Below are 20,907 nucleotides of genomic sequence, written 5' to 3' on the forward strand. Positions count from 1 at the left end.
GCACCACATTTATCCCTCTTCCTTGCAGCTCTCTGCTTGAGACCCGCTCCCCTGGCCCCTGGGAGCTTTCTCTTTTCTGAGCGAAAGGAGCCCAGGTCTGGCCGGCTCCCCCACAGCTCATGTTCTCTGCACCTTCCACCAGCCTTGTGCTCTTCTCCGCACCTGCTCCCCCTTCTCCACAGCCTCCTGCAAGTGTGGGGCCAGCCCTGGGCACCAGCCCCACGGAGGCTGCTCAGCGCAGAGCGGGGGGAAGGAATTGCTGCTCCTGGCTGGCTCCCAACACCCGGCAGTGCCGCCCACAAGCAGGTTGGCGCTTCTGGCAACAGTCTCACCCTGTTGACTCCTCTGGAGCTTGTGCTCCGCTCTGAGCCCAGATCCCTTTCTGCAGGACCCCTCCCTCGACAGCCACTTCCCCGGCTGGGTGTGACACAGATTGGGCCTTCCTCAGGGGAGCACTTTGCACTTGGCCTTATTCAGCTTCACCCTATCGACCTCAGGCCGTTTCTCCAGTGTGCCCAGATCATTCTGAATTACGACCCTGTTCTCCCTCCCAGCTTGGTATCACCTACAGACGTAAGCAGCGCACTCTCCATGCCCAGATCCACATCGCCGAAGATACTGAGCAGAGCCTGTCCCAAAACAGACCCCTGCAGAGCCCCCCTTGTTCTGCCCTTCCAGCAGGGCTGTGACCCATTAATAACGACTCTCTGAGAACGGCTGTACAGCCAGTTATGCACCCACCTTACAGCAGCCCCATCTCAGTTGAATTTGCCTAGTATATTGATAAAAGGTTATGCCAGACGATATCAAATGACTTACTAAAGCATAGGTACACCACATCCACCCTTTCTCCCTTGTCCACAAGCCTTGTTATCCTATCACAGAAAGCTATCGGATTGGTTGGACATGATTTGTACTTTACATATCCATGCTGGCTGTTACCCAGCCCCTTATTTCCTTTCAGATGTTTCCAGATGAATTCCTTAATTATTTGCTCCATTATCTTTCCTGTCACAGAAGTTAGTAAACTGACTGGTCTGTAACTTCCTGAGTTGTTTTTATTTCCCTTTTTTGTCAATGAGAACATTTTTGCCCTTTTCCAGTCTTCTGGAATCTCTCCAGACTTCCAGGACTTTTCAACCATGAAAGCGAAAGGCTCAGATACCTCCCCTTTCAGCTCCACCAATACTCTAGGAGGCATTTCATCAGGTCCTAGTGACCTGCAGACATGGAACATTTCTAGGTTATTTTTGCCTTTTTCTTTTTTTATTTTATCTTCTAAACCTGCCCCCTCCCCACTATGGCTCACCACGTCAGGCATTTCTCCATCCGACTTCTTGGTGAAGACCAAAATAAAGAGGTAATTAAGCAGCTCTGCCATTTCCAGTTTTCTTGGTATTGTTCCTCCCTCCTCACTGAGCAATGAGCCTACCCTATCCTTGGCCTGTCTCTTGTTTCTAATACATTGCTGGTGCTACAGCTGACCCATTCTTACCTCCTTCTGTGGCACACGTCCTCAGCATCGGATGTCCCCCCAAACCTTTCCCTGTCAGCATCCCACATCTCATCGTCAGCAGCAAGGGGGTAGTAAGGAAAACAGCTTCACATAATCTGACCTGGGAAGGACATAGCTGGCAGAGATGTACCTGCTATGAAACATCTTGCCTTGGAAGTTTGTTTTCCTTTGAGATTTCCAATTTTGATGGTCAAAAATCAGGACCATACTTTAACTAAACTTATTCCTCTGGGCTTTCTTTTTGTCCACAAATAATTAATCCAGGGAAATTGTTCTACCTTTCGTATTTTAAAAAAATATAGAAATTTAAAATTTTCGGGTAAATTGGCAACAAGAGTTTCACTTGCCAATTTCCCTTCACTGGGACCCCCAGCCTAATTTTGACTAACTCAACTTTTCATGCTCTAATTTCTCCAGTGGTGAGAAAAGCTGCTCTTCTGTAAAGTTTTTCTCAAGGCTCCTTTCACCTCTTTGTTCCTCAGAGTGTAAATTATGGGGTTCAAAGCTGGTGAGACAATTGTGTTCAATAGGGAAATCAATAGGTCACTCTCTGTAGTGGAGCCAGTGTTGGGTACCAGGTAAGTGATGAGGGCCGTTCCATAGGACACAGTCACCACCATGAGGTGGGAGGAGCAGGTGGAGAAGGCTTTACGCCTTCCCTCCGCCGATGGCAGCTTGAGGATGGTGGAGATAATGCGGACGTAGGACAGGAGTATAAATAGGAAAGGGCACAGGTTGAACAGAACTATCACCATGAGACCTACAATCTTAATCTGCGACGTGTCGGCACATGCCATATTCACCACTGGTGGGAAGTCGCAGAAGAAGTGGGGGATGCGGTTGGAGCCACAGAAGGGCAGGCTGAAGATCCACATAGTCAGAGGAACTTCCACCGAGATGCCAGCACCCCATGCAGCCCCCACGAGCAGAGCGCACACCCGGCTGCTCATGATGGTTGTGTAGTGCAGGGGGTGACATATGGCCACATGGCGGTCATAGGCCATGACTGCGAGGAGGCAGCATTGTGTGAGGCCCATGATGGCACGGACGTACACCCCCGCTGCACAAGCTGCAATGGAGATGGTCTTTTCCTCCACCAGGAGGTGAGCCAGCAGCTGAGGGACCACACTACTGGTGAAGCAGATTTCCGATGCAGACAGGTTCACCAGGAAGAAATACATGGGGCTGTGGAGGGAGGGGCTCAGCTTTACCAGCAGGATAACGAGCAGGTTCCCCATCAGGGTGAGCAGGTAGATGACCAGAAGTACCACAAACAGAAGGATTTGCAGCTTGTTAAGGTACGAGAACCCCGCCATGACGAACACATGGGAGATGGTCTGGTTCTCTCCAGGGTCGCTCTTGGAAGAGGTTATCTGTAGGGGGACAAAGAGACCGGGTCTGAGACATATCAGAAATGTGTCTGCAAATTACAACATTTGTCCTGGTTTCCTTCCTGTTGGGACCCTTCTCACTAACACCCGCTGAAATTTCTCTGTAAATAACGGTGACTGACCCGGCCTTGCTCAGGGCTTTAAGCAGAGTCAGGGACATTTGGTTCATGTGCTCGAGGGGTTGACTGTCTTCTTCTGTCTCTTTGAAGTCAGGTTTCTCTGGGCCCCTCACTGTCACTGGGTTGAGATGTTCACTGTCTTCTTCTGTCCATATGAAGGTGAGTTTCCCGGAGTTCTTCATTTTCATCTGATGGAAGAGCCGCTTGTCTCTGTCTCTGTGTTTCCAGTCCATGTTGTCTGTTCGTTGAATTTCCAACAGCTCTCGATGGGGCCGTTCTGTGTGAATGGGATGGAGCTGGACCTGAAGGGGGTCTAATTCCCTCAGTGAATGTGGCGCTGTGTAAGTTGTGTCACTTCCAGTGAGAAAGTGCATTTCCTGCTCTGCGTCTCTGCTGCCTCGCTGGTCTGAAAGGTGTGGTGAGAAGGAATGGTGTGGTAGGTTGAGCCCATTGTTGTAGATCAGCCTGGCACAGCCCAGGGGTGAAGGTGACGGCTGTGTGTTCAAAGTACTCTTGTATGGCCATCCCTGGCCCTTGGGGGCTCCCCATGGGCTGTGTAAGATATGTCAGTGGGGGTGGAGGCAGGGGTCTGAAAGCTGGCGGGAGGGAGCGTTGGGGTGGGGGAGGGCAGAGGAAAAGAGGTGGGTGGAGAATGCGGGGAGCTGGGAAAGTTGGGGGACCAGAGGCAGAGGGCAGAGGTTGCTGCAGTGAGGGCAGGGGGTCCGTGGGGGAGGCCTTGTTGTGTGTGGTGGTTAAGGGCAGGGGATGGGGGTGCAGAAGTCAGGGAGTTGGGGGGACTCATGGCAGGGCTTGGGAGGTGCTGTGTGGTTGTACACCAGGGAGATGATTATCAACAGGAAAGGGCCTGTGAGGGCAGGGATGGGTCAGGCAGAGGGTTTGGGGGTGGGAGGGTCGGGGGTGAGAGCAGGAGCTGAAGGTGCAGATGTCACAGCAGGGTTTGGTGTGGGGGGTCTCAGGGCAAAGGTGGAGGAGGATGGGGTGAGGGGAGGGGGCTCATGACAGAGGGTTTGGGGGGCGTTAGGGCAGGTGTTTGGGTTGGGGGGTCCTTGCCGGGGTGTGATGGAGTATGTGCAGGGTCCGGGAGGGTTGGGGCAGCTCAGGGCAGGGGAAGGAGGGAGCCAGACTGAGGGTGCGGTGTGGGGGTCAGTGCAGATTCTGGGGGTGAAAGTGTCACCGCAGCCGAGTTCCCCAAATACGATTTCTCAGACGAGGGCACATTCTCCTCTCACTCATATGTTAATGATACAAGTAATCACACCAGTGCCCGGATTCCCCTGCAGTGACACCTCACACCAGCAAACGGACACTGCGGAGCCTAAACACGCTGGAAACCATTTTCTGATGGAGAAGCCCCCTGGAATCTGAAAGCAGTGGGGGACTTTGGCCTTTTTGCTCTGCACAGCGTTATTCTTCCTTCAGTGTTAGTGAACGACCCAAATCATTCCTGCCTCCCTCACAGCCAGTTCTGCAATACATTGGTTTGTGTCCACATAAGAGACGAGACCCAGGGCCAGATCCATATGTGGTGTAAATCATAAGAAATAAATCATAATAAATCATAATAACAAAGCTATGGATGTAAAAGGATCGCTAAAGGGGACAAGGAGCAATGGGCTTAAACTGCACCAAGGGAGGTTTAGTTTGGACATTTGGAAAAACTTCCCGGCTGTCAGGGTGGTTAAACACTGGAGTAAATTGCCAAGAGGGGCTGTGGACTCTTCATCCCTGGGGATGTTTAAGAGCAGGTTAGACAGACATCTATCAGGGACGGTCTGTGCAGTGCAGGGGACTGGACGCAACAACCTCTCGAGGTCCCTCCCGGTTCTAATGTTCTATAATCCTATGAGGCTTCAATTTACACCACTCGAGGGGCGTTGTCCAATGATGTTAACTTCAGGAATTTTGCAAGAAAGATCCTGTGATGCAGGAGACATTTCCGACAGATGTTTTCCTTCAGGCTCATTTGTTGACAAGAAACTTCATAATCGCGGGTGTGACTGTGAAGTGACAGAGTGGAATTAAAAATGAGACACAACAAAGGTATTTTGCCTGCACTTAACTTCCTCACTATGGGGCTCTCACAGGACTGCAGCAAGTAAGAGTGAGCCAGTCAGCGGGAACCAGAGTAACAGAAGAGACACACTGAGTGGGAACACCCAGAACTGGAGACTGTGTTCTTCTGACTCTCAATGACACACGCTCTCCAAGAGAGCAAGAGAGAACACGAAATCACAGGAGCAAAGGAGAGGGTGGGGCTGAGCTACACCCAGTGCACATCACAGAACCTTTTCAAACAGCTGTGAGTGATATTTTCTAAACATACAGAAGTGGTGAGAATTCTTGTGTCTCTCTTCAGAGCTCTTTTGGGGAACCTCCACTGACAATACTAAGGACTTTCCTCAGCACGACCATGGCACTACATTCAGAGCTGGCCAGGAAATGGAATTTCCATGCCCTGGGAAATGCCAGTGTTTGTTTTCACCCTCAATCAATATGAAAAGTTGAAGCAGCAAAAACCCAAATTACAGTTCAGAAGTGTCTGTATGAACTCAAACGTCCACCACAAAACGGCCATCAACTTCAATGTTTACTCATAAAAAACATCCATACAGATGAATGCTTTTTCCAGAATGTATTTTAGTTTATGTCTTTATTTCTTGTTTGACATTTGGACAGGCTCTAAATAAATGGAATTATTTCATTAATTTGGGCTTATTTAACTTGCAGAAGAGAAGAGTGGTGGTGGTGGGGATTTGATAGCAGCCTTCAACTTCCTGAAGGGGGGCTCTAAAGAGGATGGCGAGAGGTTTTTCTCAGTCGTGACAGATGTCAGAACAAGGAGCAAGGGTCTGAAGTGACAGTGGGGGAATTTGAGGTTGGATATTATATCAGGAAAACTATTTCACCAGGAGGGTGGTGAAGAACAGGGACGCGTTACATGGAGAGGTGGTGGAACCTCCATCCTAAGTAGTTTTTAAGTCCCGGCTTGACAAAGTCCTGGCTGGGATGATTTAGTTGGGGTGATCCTGCTTTAGGTCTTGGGCTGGACTCAAAACTACCTGAGGTCTCTCCCAGCCCTGGCATTCTACGATTTACTCACCACTGAGAATAAGGTCCAGGGAGATTCTTGTAATTGAAAGTTCAGTGGTAATTTCAGTGCTCTTCAGGTCACCCAGACAGTCCCTTTAGAAACAGGAGACCATGCAATACATTAACAAAGCCCACATTGTGCAACGAAAGGGCTCAGCTAAATTTAGTTGAGAGAGACCACCTCAAAATTATTGGGCTTCACCTGTGGAGCATGTGCCGTGGTCATATTCCGGAGTGGATATTCTCGTGAGAAGAGATCAGATGGAGCCCACTCAGACGAGTCTGCTCCAATTTATAAACAGCTCACAGCTTCCACTGCTTACGAAACAACAGTTACACTCAGAGTCAGTGGATAGTGAGGAGGAGGAGGAGGAGGAGGAGGAAGGCTGGGGAGCAGAGTGGAGAAAAGACGAGAGCTGTGAGAAGAAAAAATGACAACAACACAACAACAACAAAAAAAATCAGGCTTTGGGGGGAGGAGGAGGTGTGGGGCTCACCTGTCACTCTGCTGGGCACTATGGAATGAGGGGACCAGAACTTCACGTCATGCCAATGACCCCCACGCCCCGAAATCCAGCGCTTGGCCTCACCCAAGATAGCTACATTAGCTCAATTCTGAATGACAGATTCAGACAGACAGACAGACAGACAGGCACTCAGGTTCTCCACACACATATAGAAAATTCAGATGAAGGAACCAGTGAGGTGACTTCGCTCCCGTTGCAGAGTGGGGCACAACACTGAGGGTTGCAGTGGGAGGATGGCTGGGGGCGGAAGGCTCCTTTTACCTACCTTGTTCAGGATGGGCAGTTCCATCTCCCAGCTGCTGCTGGTGCTGGAGGTGCTGAAGGAAACAGGTGTGTTTATTACATTCACTGGCTTCTGGGACCAAGTCCCTCAGGCCAAATTTCTTGCCCTGTTCCCCAGAGGAAAACAACACTGCCTCAGGCTGCAACAAACAAAAGTCATTGAGAGAATCGGTTTGTAGGAAGTTGTATCATCGTCATCCTCATCTTCACCTGTATTTTCTAAATTAAAATCATTCTGAGATTTGCTCTCCTGGTAAATTATTTGACCTGTTTTGCCTACAAGGAGGACTGATTTGTCCCAGGAAGACACCCCAGAGTCAGGGCAGGAACAACCCCCAGGGCTCGAAGCTGCAGTTTCCTGATGCTCAGACTCTTGTCTCAGAGCCATGATGAGAGCCCAGGAGCTCTGACTCCTGCTTCTGCCTGCTCTAACCATTACACCCCACTCCTCTGCCAGAAATGAGACCAGAACCCAGGAGTCCTCACTGCCAGACCCACTGCCCAGACCACAGAGCCGGATTCCCACTGACCCCAAGGGCAGCCAGGGCCACCCCTGCAAGGGTCCTTGACTTGGATAGGGTAGCGCAATGAAGACACACTTCCCCCCTGCCACCACACACCGGAGAGGGAGGGAGCTGGTGGCTTTAAGCCCCACAGTGCGCCCCTGAGAGTGGGGAGAGTGACTGAGGCAGAGATTGTCCAAGTGACCTAGGTGGTTTGGGCACCTGTTATTAACAGGAAATGGAAGTGGGTGCTCAAATCCCCTGGGCAGCTCTGAGCTGTCACCTGAGATGTGTGCGGAGCTGCTGCCGCTCTCGGAGCTGGATGGGGATCTGGGCTCAGATTCTCCTGACTCCTGCGGCTCCATCCCGCGAGCTGGGCGGAAGGACTCAGACGGGGCATCGAGTGGTCCGGTGGCTCCTGAGAGACTGACAGCGACAAACTCAGTGGGCAGAACCCGTTTCCCAGCTGAGACGAGCCCCACGGGGGTTTGGCTCCAAAAGCTGCTCACGTGTGTGTGCGCAGGGCTGATTTCCTAGGGGCGGGGGCAGCGCTCACGCCCAAACCACCCCCTCCTCAGAACTCACGCCCCAAACCGCCCCCCACCAGAACTCACGCCCCAAACCATCACCCCACCGGAACTCACGCACAAATCTGCCCCCCCCACCAGGACTCACATCCCAAATCGTCCCCCCACCGGAACTCATGCCCAAACCAGCCCCGCCCACCCCCTCACCGGAACTCACGCTCGAAACCGCCCCCCCAACCCCCACCGGAAATCACACCCCAACCGCCCCCCCATCACCAGAACTCACACCCCAAACCGCCCCCACCCCTCCACTGGCACTCACTCCTCGAACCGCCCACCTGCCCCCCCACCGGAACTCATGTCTCAAACCGAACTGCCCACCCCCCGCTGGAACTCACACCCCAAACCGCCCCCCGACTGCCCTCTGCTCAGACACGCCCCCGCCGGACCCTGCCCCCACGACTGTGCTGGGACCGCAGAGAGGAGTGTGTGTGTGTGTGTGTGTGTGTGTGTGTCTCTTAAGACTGCACGCTCCCGCAGGGGCAACAAGGGGTCCAGGGCCAGGCTGCAGAACTGGGCCCCATCCCAATGATTGCCGGGGGGAGCACCGCAGCTCTGGGAGATGGGGGGAACAAGCTGCAGCACTGGGTTGTGGGGGTGGCCTCTGCCCCAGCTCTGGGCTAGGAGGCCGGGGAGGTTGTGAGAGCTGGGGCTGAGCCGTGGTGCTGGACGTGGCCACAGAGTGATCCAAGAAAGTGGGGGTGGTTGAGGCGTGTTGGCCAGCTGCAGTCCCTGCTCTGGTGGGAGGTGAGGTGACGACGTGTGTGTTGACCCTGGCCAAAGGCCGTGTCGGGGGCCGTGCGCCCAGCCCAGAGCTGATCTGGGGTCCTGCCTCCAGCTCCAGGGGAGTCAGGGGGCCATGAGGGCAGGGCTGATCCCCGCCATTGAATTCCCCTGAACTCCTTGGTGAGGAGAATGTGCCATTCTGGCCAGTCTCAGCTCTCAGGGGTGCTGCGGTGGCTGGGACAGGTCCCCCCCACCCTCCATTGCAGTCCCTCCCCCTCCTGAAGATGGGGCTTGCTACCCCTGGAGCACCATGCAGCTGAGCTCAACCTCTCTCCCCAGAGCTGGGGTTGTGGTGAGTACCTGGGGTGGCCTTGGCTCTGCTGCCTCCCCAGAGATGGGTCTGCCCCCACCTCACCTCACTGGTGCTGGCTCTGGCTCCCCTGTAGCCTGAACTACCAGAGGGGAGGGACCAATCCCAGCTGTGGGGAGAGGGGACCGAGCAGCTGTGTGGCTGGGGCTGTGCTGTGGCTGCTTCCAACCTCAGGTCCACCCAGCCGGCGGGTTTGCGGCAGTCATGGCCCCAGCTGTGATGCACTGGCGAGGAAGCCAATCTCGTTTGCTTTTCTGAGCCCAATGCCCACTCCTTGTGATTCATCAAGGGAGTGACCAGGCACTGGGCCGACAGCACGTCCCCAGCAACGACAGATCACAACACAGTAACTCTAACCCTGGAACCGATCCCTGCAACAAACCTCGCTGCCAGCTCTGCTCACAGATCTACCCCAGTGACACCATCACAGCACCTAACATCAACCACACCACCAGGGACTCCCTCACCTGCACAGCGACCAATAGAATATCTGCCATCGTGTGCCAGCAATGCCCCACTGCCATTTACACTGGCCAGACTGGACAGTCTCTCCATAAAAGAAAAGATGGACACAGCTCAGACAGCAGGAAGGGTAATGGACAGAAGCCGGTTGGACAACACTTCCATCTCCCTGGACACTCAGTGGCAGATTTAAAAGTAGCCGTCCAAAAACAAAGTGATTTCACAAATCAAATGGAGAGAGAAATCGCTGAGCTGCAATTTATTCGTAAATTTGACTCCATCAACCAAGGATGAAACGGAGACGGGGAGTGGCCGGCCCCTTCCAAAAGCAGCTTCTTTGCCCTGGGTGTTAATATCTCCCCATTAGACTCCGACAATGGGCCACTTACCCTTGTGAGGCGCCAGAGGACATCAACATGGAACTGAAAACAGCAAAAGTCAGACATGATATATTTTTGCACACGCTGGCTCAGGCAAAGCCCTGGTGTCACCACACTGACAAAATGGGGTTACACCAGGGAACAGCTTGGCCCATGGCTCTGAAAACTCCTTGCAACTCCCTACAGTATTTCAGGGGCCATGGCACAATTAATGTTGCTGTTAATTAATACCCAGAGGGCCTAATTACAAACCATCCTTCCCCTGGGGAATGAGAAACTTTACAGTCCACTGAATTATTCTTGTGTGAGTTTAAATCCCCAGTTCCCCAGTTGTTACAAACAGGTTAGCTAAAGGGGCTGGGAATATGAAGCTGGGCTTTTACACGTATGAATCTGGGTCCCTTTGCTCCTGTCCAAATACTGATAAAATGTGAATGGCAGTTTGGTAGCTTTGGCATATTTCCCAATGTACACGATAAGAAATGCCCCATCTATGGTTCAAGGCCTAGGACCTGTGTGAGGTCAATTGGTGGAGAACTGGTGACTCCCAATGGAGTCCGACCTGTTCCTCATCATTCCTTCATTTAACACTCAGTCATTTTCACCTGGGAAGGTATGAATGTATTTCGAGTATTTATGGAAATTTAGGTGCAGTGACTCATCAGCAAATTAAAACCACCACAAAGTAGCACTAATTAAACACTCCAGCACATTCATTAATATCTACACCACATCTCTCATTTTCTTTGAGAAGTTTTCCACAATTCTTTACCCCTGAGATTTTCAGATAAACCAAAGGAAATGGCAGGGACAATGGTTTGTATTGTACTGAGTGAACTTTTCCTAGATTCAAACATTCTAAGGACAATAAGGGATTATAAAGTAATCCCACCTGTAGAGTCTCAACGAGGGGTTGACAATAGCAGCGGTGAGAACAGGGCAGCACAAGCGGCAGTGTGGGACAGGCACTGTGTCCCTATCTAAGCGCTCAGATTGGCTTGTGCTTGGGCACATCGCCTGTGCTGCCAAGGCTACGCTGCTATTTTTAGCCCAGGTGCTCATTTTGCTTTTGGGTCACCTGGAGCCGGGAATTTCATGGCCCAAGTGAAGTGCAGGTCGAACCTCTGTAATCCAAAACTCTCTCAGTCGAACTAACTGACACCTCTCTCATCAGAGAAAATCCACAGATCCCAATGCCAAAAAGGCCCATTTCAGTCATCTGGCTGGATCACCTGTAGAAAATTGGTCAGTGAACTTTCCCCAAAATAATTCCTTTTGAGTTAGGGAATTGAGGGAAATCCAATCTTGTTTTAAAACTTGCCAATGATGGAGAATCCACCATGCGCCACTGGAAACTGTTTCCATGATTAATTGATCAGGGTGTTTAAATTGCCTTAATGTGTACACTCCGAATAAGCTTTTGCCTACGCCTTACTTCAATGAGCTAAACACATGTGGCTCCTTCCATTTCAGCCAAAAGCCACTTATCTAGAGCATGGACAGATTTCTAGCCTTTTCTGAGACCATTTCAGTTATTCACCCTGGCTCTCAGTGTAAGGTCCCAAGCAAAAAAGGAAAGAAGGAAAATCCAGGGACCTTTAGACTGGTCAGCCTGACGTCAGTTCCAGGGAAGATAATGGAGGGGATCCTCAAGGAATCCATTTTGGAGCACCTGAATGAGGGACAAGTGATCTAAAGTCGTCAACATGGATTCACCAATGGCAAGTTCTGTCTCACCAATCTGACTATCTTCTGTGGGTCTGTGGACATGAGGAAGTCAGTGGATGTGATGTACCTTGACTTCAGCAAACTTTCTGATACCGTCTCCCACAACATTCTTGCTCATAAGTTAAGTAACTATGAATTGGATCCATGGACTATAAGATAGGTAGAAAGCGGGCCTGATGGTCAGGCCCAAAGGGGTGTGGTCAAGGCCTTATATCTGGATGGTGGTTGGTTTCAAGTGGAGTGTCCCAAGTTCGGTTCTGGGGCCGGTGTTGTTCATCACCTTTATTAATAACCTGGATGAGGGACAGGATTGCAACCTCAGAAAGGCTGTGGATGACACCAAGCTAGGGAGGGAGGTTTATAAGTTGGAGAGTAGAGATAGGATCCAGGATGACCTGGATAAATGGAAGGATTGGGCCAAAAGAAATCTGATGAGGTTCAACAAGGAGAAGTGCAGAGTCCTGCACCTGGGACAGAAGAATCCCAAGCATTGTTACAGGCTGGGGACCAAGTGGCTCAGCAGCAGTACAGCAGAACGGGACAGAGGGATCATAATGGGTGAAAGGCTGGATATGAGTAAACAGTGGGCCCTTGAAGCCAAGAAGGCCAATAGCATACTGGGGTACATAGGAGGAGCATTTCAAGCAGATCTAGAGAAGTTGTTATTCCCCTCTGTTTAGAATGGGTGAGGCCACATCGAGAGTTTTGCATCCAGTGTTGGGCCCCCCAAGTATTGAAAGGATATGGATGTACTGGAGTGGGTTCAGCGGAGGGTAACACAAATGATTAAGGGGCTGGAGCACATGATTTAGGAGGATAGGCTGAGGGATTTGGGTTTCTTTAGTTTCCAGAAGAGAAGCTTGAGGAGAGATTTAACAGCAGCCTTTAACCTCCTGAAGGGGAGCTCTAAAAGGGATGGAGAGAAATTGTTCTCAGTCGTGACTGTTGGCAGAAAAAGGAAGAATAGTCTGAAGATACAGAAGGAGAGGAGTAGGCTGGATATTAAGAAAAACGACTTCATCAGGAGGGTGGTGAAGCACTGGAATGCGTTACCTAGAGCAGTTGTGAATTCTCCATCTCTAGAGGTCCTGGCCGGGATGACTTAGTTGGGGTTAATCCTACTTGAAGCAGGCGGCTGGATGAGGTAACTTGCTGAGGTACCTTCCAGCCAGAGGATTCTGTGATTCCCATTGATTTGAGTTCATTCTTTGCTCTTTGTTTGAATCAGAAAGAGAAATTGGGTTTTATTGGCTTTGACCATTTTGGCCCTAAATCTTTTGTTCACATTGTCGGTACCTACATTGATATTGCAGTTGATTTAGATGGAGTTATTTTAATGTTCCCTAATCCCGCAAAAGCTGCGGCAACAGGAAGGAAATTAAACATGGCAGACACTGAGATTCCCAGTCCTACATAATCTGCCATAGTTCTGTTTCCCCAGCTGCAGATCTGCAAAGTATAATACCCAGTCCAAGCTCTCCACTTGTTAGGATGTAGCATTTTTCACCTCCTTTTGAGAAGTGGATGTGTGACAGAAGGTCCTGACCAGAGGATGAATATCAGTGCCAACAGCGGGAGTGAAAGAGCCCAGAATAACAGAAAAGATGTAAAGCTCCTTGTTCAATTTAGACACAATTTCACATGTGACTGAAGCAGAGTGCTTTGGCTGCACGTGTAGCATGAAAAATATTGTAATTTGCATGGGGAATATCTATTACTGGAGCAAGTATTTTATGAAGAAATGTGTGTATAGTGCATTGCAGATCAAATGGAGAAATGTAGCATCGTAAAAGAAAGAAAGAAAGAGAGAGAGAAAGACAGAAAAGGGGGTAAAGCTGTTATCAAGGATGCGAATTGTCCTTTTCCCCCTGAGGCAGAAACTGAAAAAAAAAATATGGAAAAAGCAAATTCCAAAATATTGAAACAGCAACAGAGAACCCCTACAGAGAACCCCCCTCCCTGGTTTTACCCCATTCCAAACGTTCACTCATGACAATTGGTTTCTGAAAGCAACCACTTTACGAATCCCTTTCCGCAGGGACTGTTGGACCTCCTTGTTCCTGAGGCAGTAGATGACAGGGTTGATCAGGGGAGTCAGGACTATGTAGAAGACAGAGAACGTTTTGTGTAGGGCCTTGGGCGTGTTGGCTGTTGGAACCACATAGACACTGATCAGGCACACATAGAAAACGGTCAGCACAATGAGGTGAGAGGAGCAGGTGGAAAAGGCCTTTTGCCTCCCGGTGGTGGATGGGATTCTCAGGATGGCAGCGATGGTACAACTGTAGAACGCCAGAGTCAGCAGCAAGGGTACAAGTGACCCTATGGCAGCAATAACAGATGTCAGCAGTTCCACAGTGCGGGTGTCCTCACAGGACAGCTTTATGATGGGTTCATAATCACAAAAGAAATGGTCAATTTCTTTGGAACCACAGAATGGCATTTCCCACAAGAGTTTCCTATTATGGAGAACCCAGGGCTGATTATCCAGGACCCTGCCGCTAGCTGGCCACACACCCGGCCGTTCATCAGAGCAGGGTAACGCAGGGGATGGCATATCGCTAAATACCGGTCGTAAGACATGACCGCCAGCAGCACAATATCTACAGTGGACAAGCAACCAAAGAAACACAATTGCACAATACAAGCCTTTACAGGAATGGGTGTGTCCCTAGTCAGGAGACTGGCCAGCAGCCTGGGCAGTAAGGTGGAGGTGTAAATGGTCTCCAGAAAGGACAAGTTCCCTAGTAAGTAGTACAGGGGGTGTGAAGGTGCCGATCAGACACAACTAGCGCAATGATGAGGCCATTCCCAGCCACAGTTGCAATGTAGGTCACCAGAAACAGCAGGAAGAGAAGGGGCTGCAGCTCAGGGCCATTCCCAAATCCCAAGAGGATGAATTCCACAATAACTGTTTGATTTCTTCCTTCTGCTTTCGCCATAGTGCGTATCTGGAAAAAGAAAACCATGAAGTACTGGTGGAGCGCGCACGGTCAGGCTGTGCTGTCAGCTGTACTGGCAGAAACCTCACATCACAGCTTCTCTCCACTGCAACAACGAAGTTGTCAAGAATCAAAGGAAGACACATGCTGAGCTTCCAATGTGGTCAGAACAAGAGCACAGGAACCCAGTGAATTACACCCGTCTCCCTTCTCTCTCCCTCAACCTCTGCTGCACTTGAAATCCCACGGTGGGGCTGGGATTCCCACACATCTTTCTGGTATCTCTGCCGCAGTGAGACTTGGAGAAGACAAAACTCAGAAATCGTTGGCTGGCAAACGAGAGCTATTCCGAGTTCAAACACGGGCATTGGAAATAGCTTCGTCGTGGTCCTGTCATCTCTCCAAATGGAGAAGACATATAAAAAATCCCCCACTGGGCAGCGGAAGCTATTTTGAGTTACCCACTAACCCTGCAGCCGGGAGATTAAGTTCCCAGGTTGGGCAGAGGAGCAAACGAGGGGTTGACAATAGCAGCGGTGAGAACAGGGCAGCACAAGCGGCAGTGTGGGACAGGCACTGTGTGCCTATCTGAGCTCTCAGATTGGCTTGTGCTTGGGCATGTCGCCTGTGCTGCCAAGGCTACACTGCTATTTTTAGCCCAGGTGCTCATGTTGCCTTTGGGTCAACTGGAGCTGGGAATTTCATGGCCCAGGTGAAGTGCAGGTCGAACCTCTATAATCCCAAACTCTCTCAGTCAGCAAAATCCATCACCCGGCGTGATTTTATGGAGCTGGACGACCCCTTGTCGTGGTTGTAGCCGGGTTTCCTGTGGTCCCATCCATTTCCTTCCAGCCACCAGTCCTGGCTCTCGGTGCTCTGTGCTGTCATTTAGCTGTAATTTACCCCGTGTGTCTTCCAAGAGCCCCGTAAGCAGAGGAAGTGTTGGTAACGTGCTAGACAATATTGACCTGCCGTGGTCTGGCAAATTCTCTCATTCGGCACTGGACAGTTCCCGTAGGTGCCGGCCAAGAAAGATTCAACCTGTATAGACATCCCCCCTGTGAAATACACCAAAAGACTCAACAGCCTGTGGTTTGTATGAAAGTCTGTCCAGCTGTCCTCCGTCATGTATATACGTTTGTGTTAGTTTGTCTGTCTTTCAGGGTGTCTGTCTGTCTGTTTGTCTGTGCGTCTGTCTCAGCTTCTTGCTCATTTCACTTACAGCAGGATAAGTTGCACGAGCCTCCTCTCGTGTACGTGAGCACAACTGATGTTGACATCTAACCACATACGAAGAAATAAAGTGTGATAAAAAGGAAAATTCCTCAAGAGAGAAATAAAAATGAAAATAGACCCAGAGGAAACAGGAGGGAGCAACAAAAGGCGATAAAATAGAGAGAAAGAGAGTGAGCGTGTGCGTTTGTGTGAGAGAGAGGCTGTTATGTCTCCAAATACTAAGAACAAGAAAATATATACATGTTTAAAGAGAAGTAGCCGAGCCGTGATGTTAACGCAAAGGTATCAGAGCCCGTAAATCTGCAATCACCTGCTTGTTTTTCCCTGTATCACTTGTTGATAAGTCCTTATCGCCTGCTGCTATAACCACTGACTTACAATGCACCTGATCCAGCTATGGCTTCCCCACGAGCGGAAAAGGATCACTGAGAGAAGTGCAAATAGAAATCTAGAAAACACAAACACACACACACACACACACACACACACACACACACACACACAGAAGAAAGAGCATTGTATTGGTGGAATAATTCTACAAGCAATCAACACATGTGGTGAATACTGGAGTGCATGCACAGATTGCAAATAATCTGGATTGATTCACGGATAATGGCTAGGAGCTGGGAATGGGTGAGAGGAAATGGATCACTTGGGTCATTTCTACACTACAAAAATAACTTCAAAGTAACTTTGTAAGCGACTTTGAAGTAGAGCATCTAGACAAGACCTACTTTGAACTTGGAATGTAGTAAAGACTTGAAACTTGGGCTCCCTACTTTGAAGTTAATTTTGAAGTCAGGGAAAAAATGTTTGTAGACTCTCTGCTGGCTACTTCAATGTTGAGCCCAACTTCAAAGTTGGCTTTGAAGTTCCTTCCTAGTGTAGCTGAACCCTTGATGATCACCTGTTCTATTTATTCCTTCTCGGTCACCGAGCACTGTCCACTGTCAGAAGAAAGGACACTGCGGTATATGGACCTTGGATCTGACCCTCTACGTTCTTAATGGGAGATCCGTGTGTTCCTCCTTATTCTGCATGTTTTGCAATGAACTACTGAACTTTTTCTCTTTCCCCTGGGGCTGGACAAGCAGTGATGTTCTTTCAGACTTGGCACATGCTGGAGCAGGTCTTCATCTTTTCTAAATCTGATTACTTCATTGTCACTGTGCTGTGTTACCTTTTCCATCCATCATCTAGTGCCAGCTGCACCCTCGTCCTCACCCTTCCTTCAGCTATTCTCAGCTAAGATTATAACCTTTGCCATATATTTTCCAGTTATTCCTCCCATTGCTAGTCCTCACTGCCCACAGGAAATGGAGCTCTGCGCTTCTACTGCCTGGCTGGGCTTTATTGCTCATCTTGGGCTGTTTTGTTGTCATTCCCTTGCATGGAAAAGAACTGCTTCCAAACTGAAAATAACAGAGCCCAAAGAATTCCTGATTCCTAAGACGAAGCAATAGAAGAAAGGGAAAGTCTCATCTGAATGGAAATTAATTCAGAGAGTCCTTTTGATCTCCAATGAAATCGCTGTTCATGGGATAAGTATTGCAGAGGGAGCCGTGTTGGTCTGTAGCTTTGAGAAAAACAAGAAGTCTTGTGGCACCTTATAGACTAACAGAGATTTTGGAGGATAAGGATAAGCCACAGAACAGGTCTTTGCCCAGGAAAGCTCATGCTCCAAAATATCTGTTAGTCTATCAGGTGCCACAAGACATCTTGTTGTTGATGGGATGTATGAGATGAGCACAGCTCCTGGAATAACAGAAAACAAGGACCAGTGGCAGGTCTATTTTACAAAAAGAGGAAAACTGAAATACTCACAAGGAGAAACCAATTGTGAGATAAATCTCCCAGTTCAGTCTGAATTCTTTGGTACCAAACAGAGGCTAAGAAGACCCCTGAGCTGCCACAGGACCAAAATTCCAGTCCTCTTTTGTGTTGGCTCAGGCAGGGACACGCCCAGCTGCAGTTACACACAGAGTCTCTGAGCAGCTCTGGTGGTAACCAAGAAAGGAAAAGCTCCCGCTCCCTGCCTAGGAACCGCGACTGCCCTGCCCGGCCCTGCTCAAAGCACCGACCCAGAGGAACTTGTCACCGGCTTTGCCTCTCCCTCCGCGTGCAGAGGATTAGCCCCAGGTGTGTGACCAGGCTGGGATCCTGCCCTCGATATTCCATGCAAAGACACACGGTTTAAGTTAAACTACAACCACGTTCATTCGCTGCTAACGGTTGATTTTCTGGTCTAGCAAACAGAGAGAATCAGGTTCACGGGCAAACCCACCAAGAGGCACAGTGAGCGTAAGGCCCCAGTTAGATGGATTATGAATTAGCAGGTTCTCACCCTGACTGCTGATACCAGGAAACTGGAAGAATGGCCAGGCACGAGCTGCAGCTGATTTGCGGTTTGGGTTTCTCAGGTTCCCACAGACAGGCTGAGATCCCTTCAGTTGGGTCCAGCCCTTTCCCCCAGTTAAGCCTTTTTTCTCAGCTCGTTCCAGGAGTGCTCTTGTGTGGGCCGTGAAGAGGAAGTGAGGAGCTGAGTCCCTCCCTTTTATAGCTTCAGCGCAGGGCAGGAACGCTTTGTTTCCAGTCTTGGGTCTCAGACCAGCGTGTGGAAAAACACCGATTTCCTAACATGGCGCCCAGAGTTCTGGGATTTCATCACCTGCCCCGTAGACTCACAGCTGCTGTTATTTACAGGCTCTGTGGGGAGTTCCCGGGAAGGCTCACCCTGGGGGTAGGAGCTTCCCCTGAGGCCCATCATGTTCCCTAAAGGTGTGTGTGATAAACACCCTTGTATAATAGCCACCCAAATAACAGCAATAACACAAAACCAGCACAGAACTCACAACACAATTTTTGTTGGACTAGTGCAACCCTGCTGGTGCCAGTAGGCCTGTTGAATGTCTGAAAAACAAAGAAACATTTCTCAGTCCCCAGTAGAGACAAACTATTGGTAAACATTTCCCTTCCTGTTCCACATCTCCTGGCTGTTTGGAATAAAGCAGAAGAATTACCTCCGTACTTTTCTTATTTGTGAATTGATCAGGTGGTGCACCACACTTTCCACTTTCACACGTCAGGCCCTGTTTGCACTCATTTCACTGAGGTGATAAGATGCAACATAATTTTTGGTAGGAGCCGAAGGGAAGCATTACTATGAGATATGGTTTTAATTACAGGTTGAACCTCCCAAGTCTGGCACCCTAACGACCTGACCAGTGTTGAAGGAGAAAATTTGCTGCACCATTGGAGGTCAATTTTGTCTTGCACATTACCAAAGCTTTCACTGCTTGCTGGGCTCTTACAATGCATTTTGGGGGTAAATCACAGCTAAACAACAGCTCAGAACACTGACAGCCAGGACAGGTGGCTGTGAAGAACTGTGCAACCGCAGGAAAGTTGGCCCCACCCTTGGAACGTGGCCATCCTGCTAACTAAAATGATGCGAAATCGTGCGTGTTACCGGCTGAGAGAGCAGGACGATAGGGGTTCAACCTGTACCATCTTTGAGGCAGTCTGACTACTCACAGCCACGGTAAGGCCCAGAGTTTCTGGAATTGTTCTTTGGACCCTTTCCCCCTTCCTAAGCTTCAGAGGCACATGGATTTAATGTTTGTACCCCTCCGGCAGCTCTCAGTTGCGTCTTCCGGAGCAGCGTCATTGTAGCCATGTCAGTCTCAGGAGATCAGAGACTTACAGTGGATGGGGAAATTACTTTTATTGGTGACAGAGACACGGTTTCAAGCTTACACTTTAGAAGCCCAAAGGTACAAACCCCTACAGTGCAAATGAACATCTGGCTTTAATTTTTAAGTGTCAAAATATTTTTGTTGCCTCCTTTAGCTCAGCAGGCAGCTTCTGCCGCAGCATCGATAAAACACCTTGATCACCCTATTCAGCACCGCTTTTGTTGTCACCCCATAAATAATGGGGTTTAACATGGGAGGAAGGAGCAGGTGGAGATGGGCCAGGAGGTTGAGAATATAACCAGGGAGGATGTGCCCTAAACTGTATGCAAAAGAGGAGAAAAGGGAGGGTGGGTAGAACATCAGTATGACAGAGATGTGGGAGCTGCAGGTGCGCAGAGCTTTGAGCCGGGCGTTGCTGGATGGGAGCCGGAAGACGGCCCTGAGGATCAGCACATAAGACATAGCAATGAGTGCAGCATCCAACAGAAATACTAACATAGCCATGACGATGCCTAACACCGTGCTGGCTGTGGTGTTGTCGCAGGCCAGCCGGGCGATGCCCCTCTGCTCACAGTAGGTGTGTGGCAGGAGGTTGGTCCTACAGAACTTCAGTCTCTTCGCCAGCAAGACAACAGGGAAAACAACACAGAAACTTCTTGTGACAATGGCCAGCCCCATCTTCCCAATCACAGCCTTGGTTAGCACAGTGCTGTATCTCAGGGGGTTGCAGATGGCAACATACCGGTCAAATGCCATGGCCACCAGGATGGCCGACTCGGCAATGAAACTGAAATGGATGAAAAACAACTGGGTGAGGCAGGCAGCAAAAGAAATTCCCCCTGCTCTGAACCAGAAGAGATCCAGCATCTTGGGCACTGTGGTGGTCGATAGCAGTAGATCAGCTGTGGCCAGCATGGAGAGGAAAAGGTACATGGGCTCATGGAGGCTTCGTTCTGTCCCGATGATGAATAGCAGGAGAGAGTTGCCAGAAAGTGCTGCAATGTACATCAGACAGAAGGGGATGGCCATCCAGATGTTCGACTCCTCTGTACCTTCGATGCCGGTCAGGATGAAGCTTACAGGGGCAAAATAGGTCTGATTGTTGGCCGGCATCGTGTACCATCCCTTGGAGCTTTTTATGCCATTTCCAGGAGCTAACAGCAAAAGTGAAAATCAGTGAGAACTCAAGTGTGAGCTAGGACTGGAATGCATTTGGTGACAGAGTGAAGGCTGCCTCTGGGAGGCCACCTGGGAAGTGAGATGCCACCGAGCCCTCTGACCCACCAGCATGTCCCCCCCCACCGTGTGTTTCTGGAACAAGGTACAGACATG

At 49.9% G+C, this 20,907-nt stretch overlaps 1 protein-coding gene and 1 long non-coding RNA gene across 2 annotated transcripts; both read right to left on the reverse strand.

The window, feature by feature from the left end:
- Positions 1-4,763: 4,763 nt before the first annotated feature.
- LOC142004678 (uncharacterized) lies at positions 4,764-6,420 on the reverse strand. Its single transcript, XR_012643013.1, has 3 exons — positions 6,340-6,420; positions 6,148-6,230; positions 4,764-5,044 (listed from the first exon to the last, which is right to left on the reverse strand). It is a non-coding gene; the product is annotated as an uncharacterized LOC142004678 (long non-coding RNA).
- Positions 6,421-19,725: 13,305 nt separating this feature from the next.
- LOC142005067 (olfactory receptor 52B2-like) lies at positions 19,726-20,688 on the reverse strand. Its single transcript, XM_074982747.1, has one exon. It carries the CDS (start codon positions 20,686-20,688, stop codon positions 19,726-19,728), a length of 963 nt encoding a protein of 320 aa, XP_074838848.1.
- Between the last annotated feature and the right edge of the window lie 219 nt (positions 20,689-20,907).

The sequence above is a fragment of the Carettochelys insculpta genome, chromosome 32, assembly GCF_033958435.1.
Source record: "Carettochelys insculpta isolate YL-2023 chromosome 32, ASM3395843v1, whole genome shotgun sequence".
NCBI lineage: Eukaryota > Metazoa > Chordata > Testudines > Carettochelyidae > Carettochelys > Carettochelys insculpta.

What these genes read in the sequence shown, in the direction of transcription:
- LOC142005067 (XM_074982747.1), bottom strand. Translation starts at nt 20,688, where the DNA reads ATGCCGGCCAACAATCAGACCTATTTTGCCCCTGTAAGCTTCATCCTG.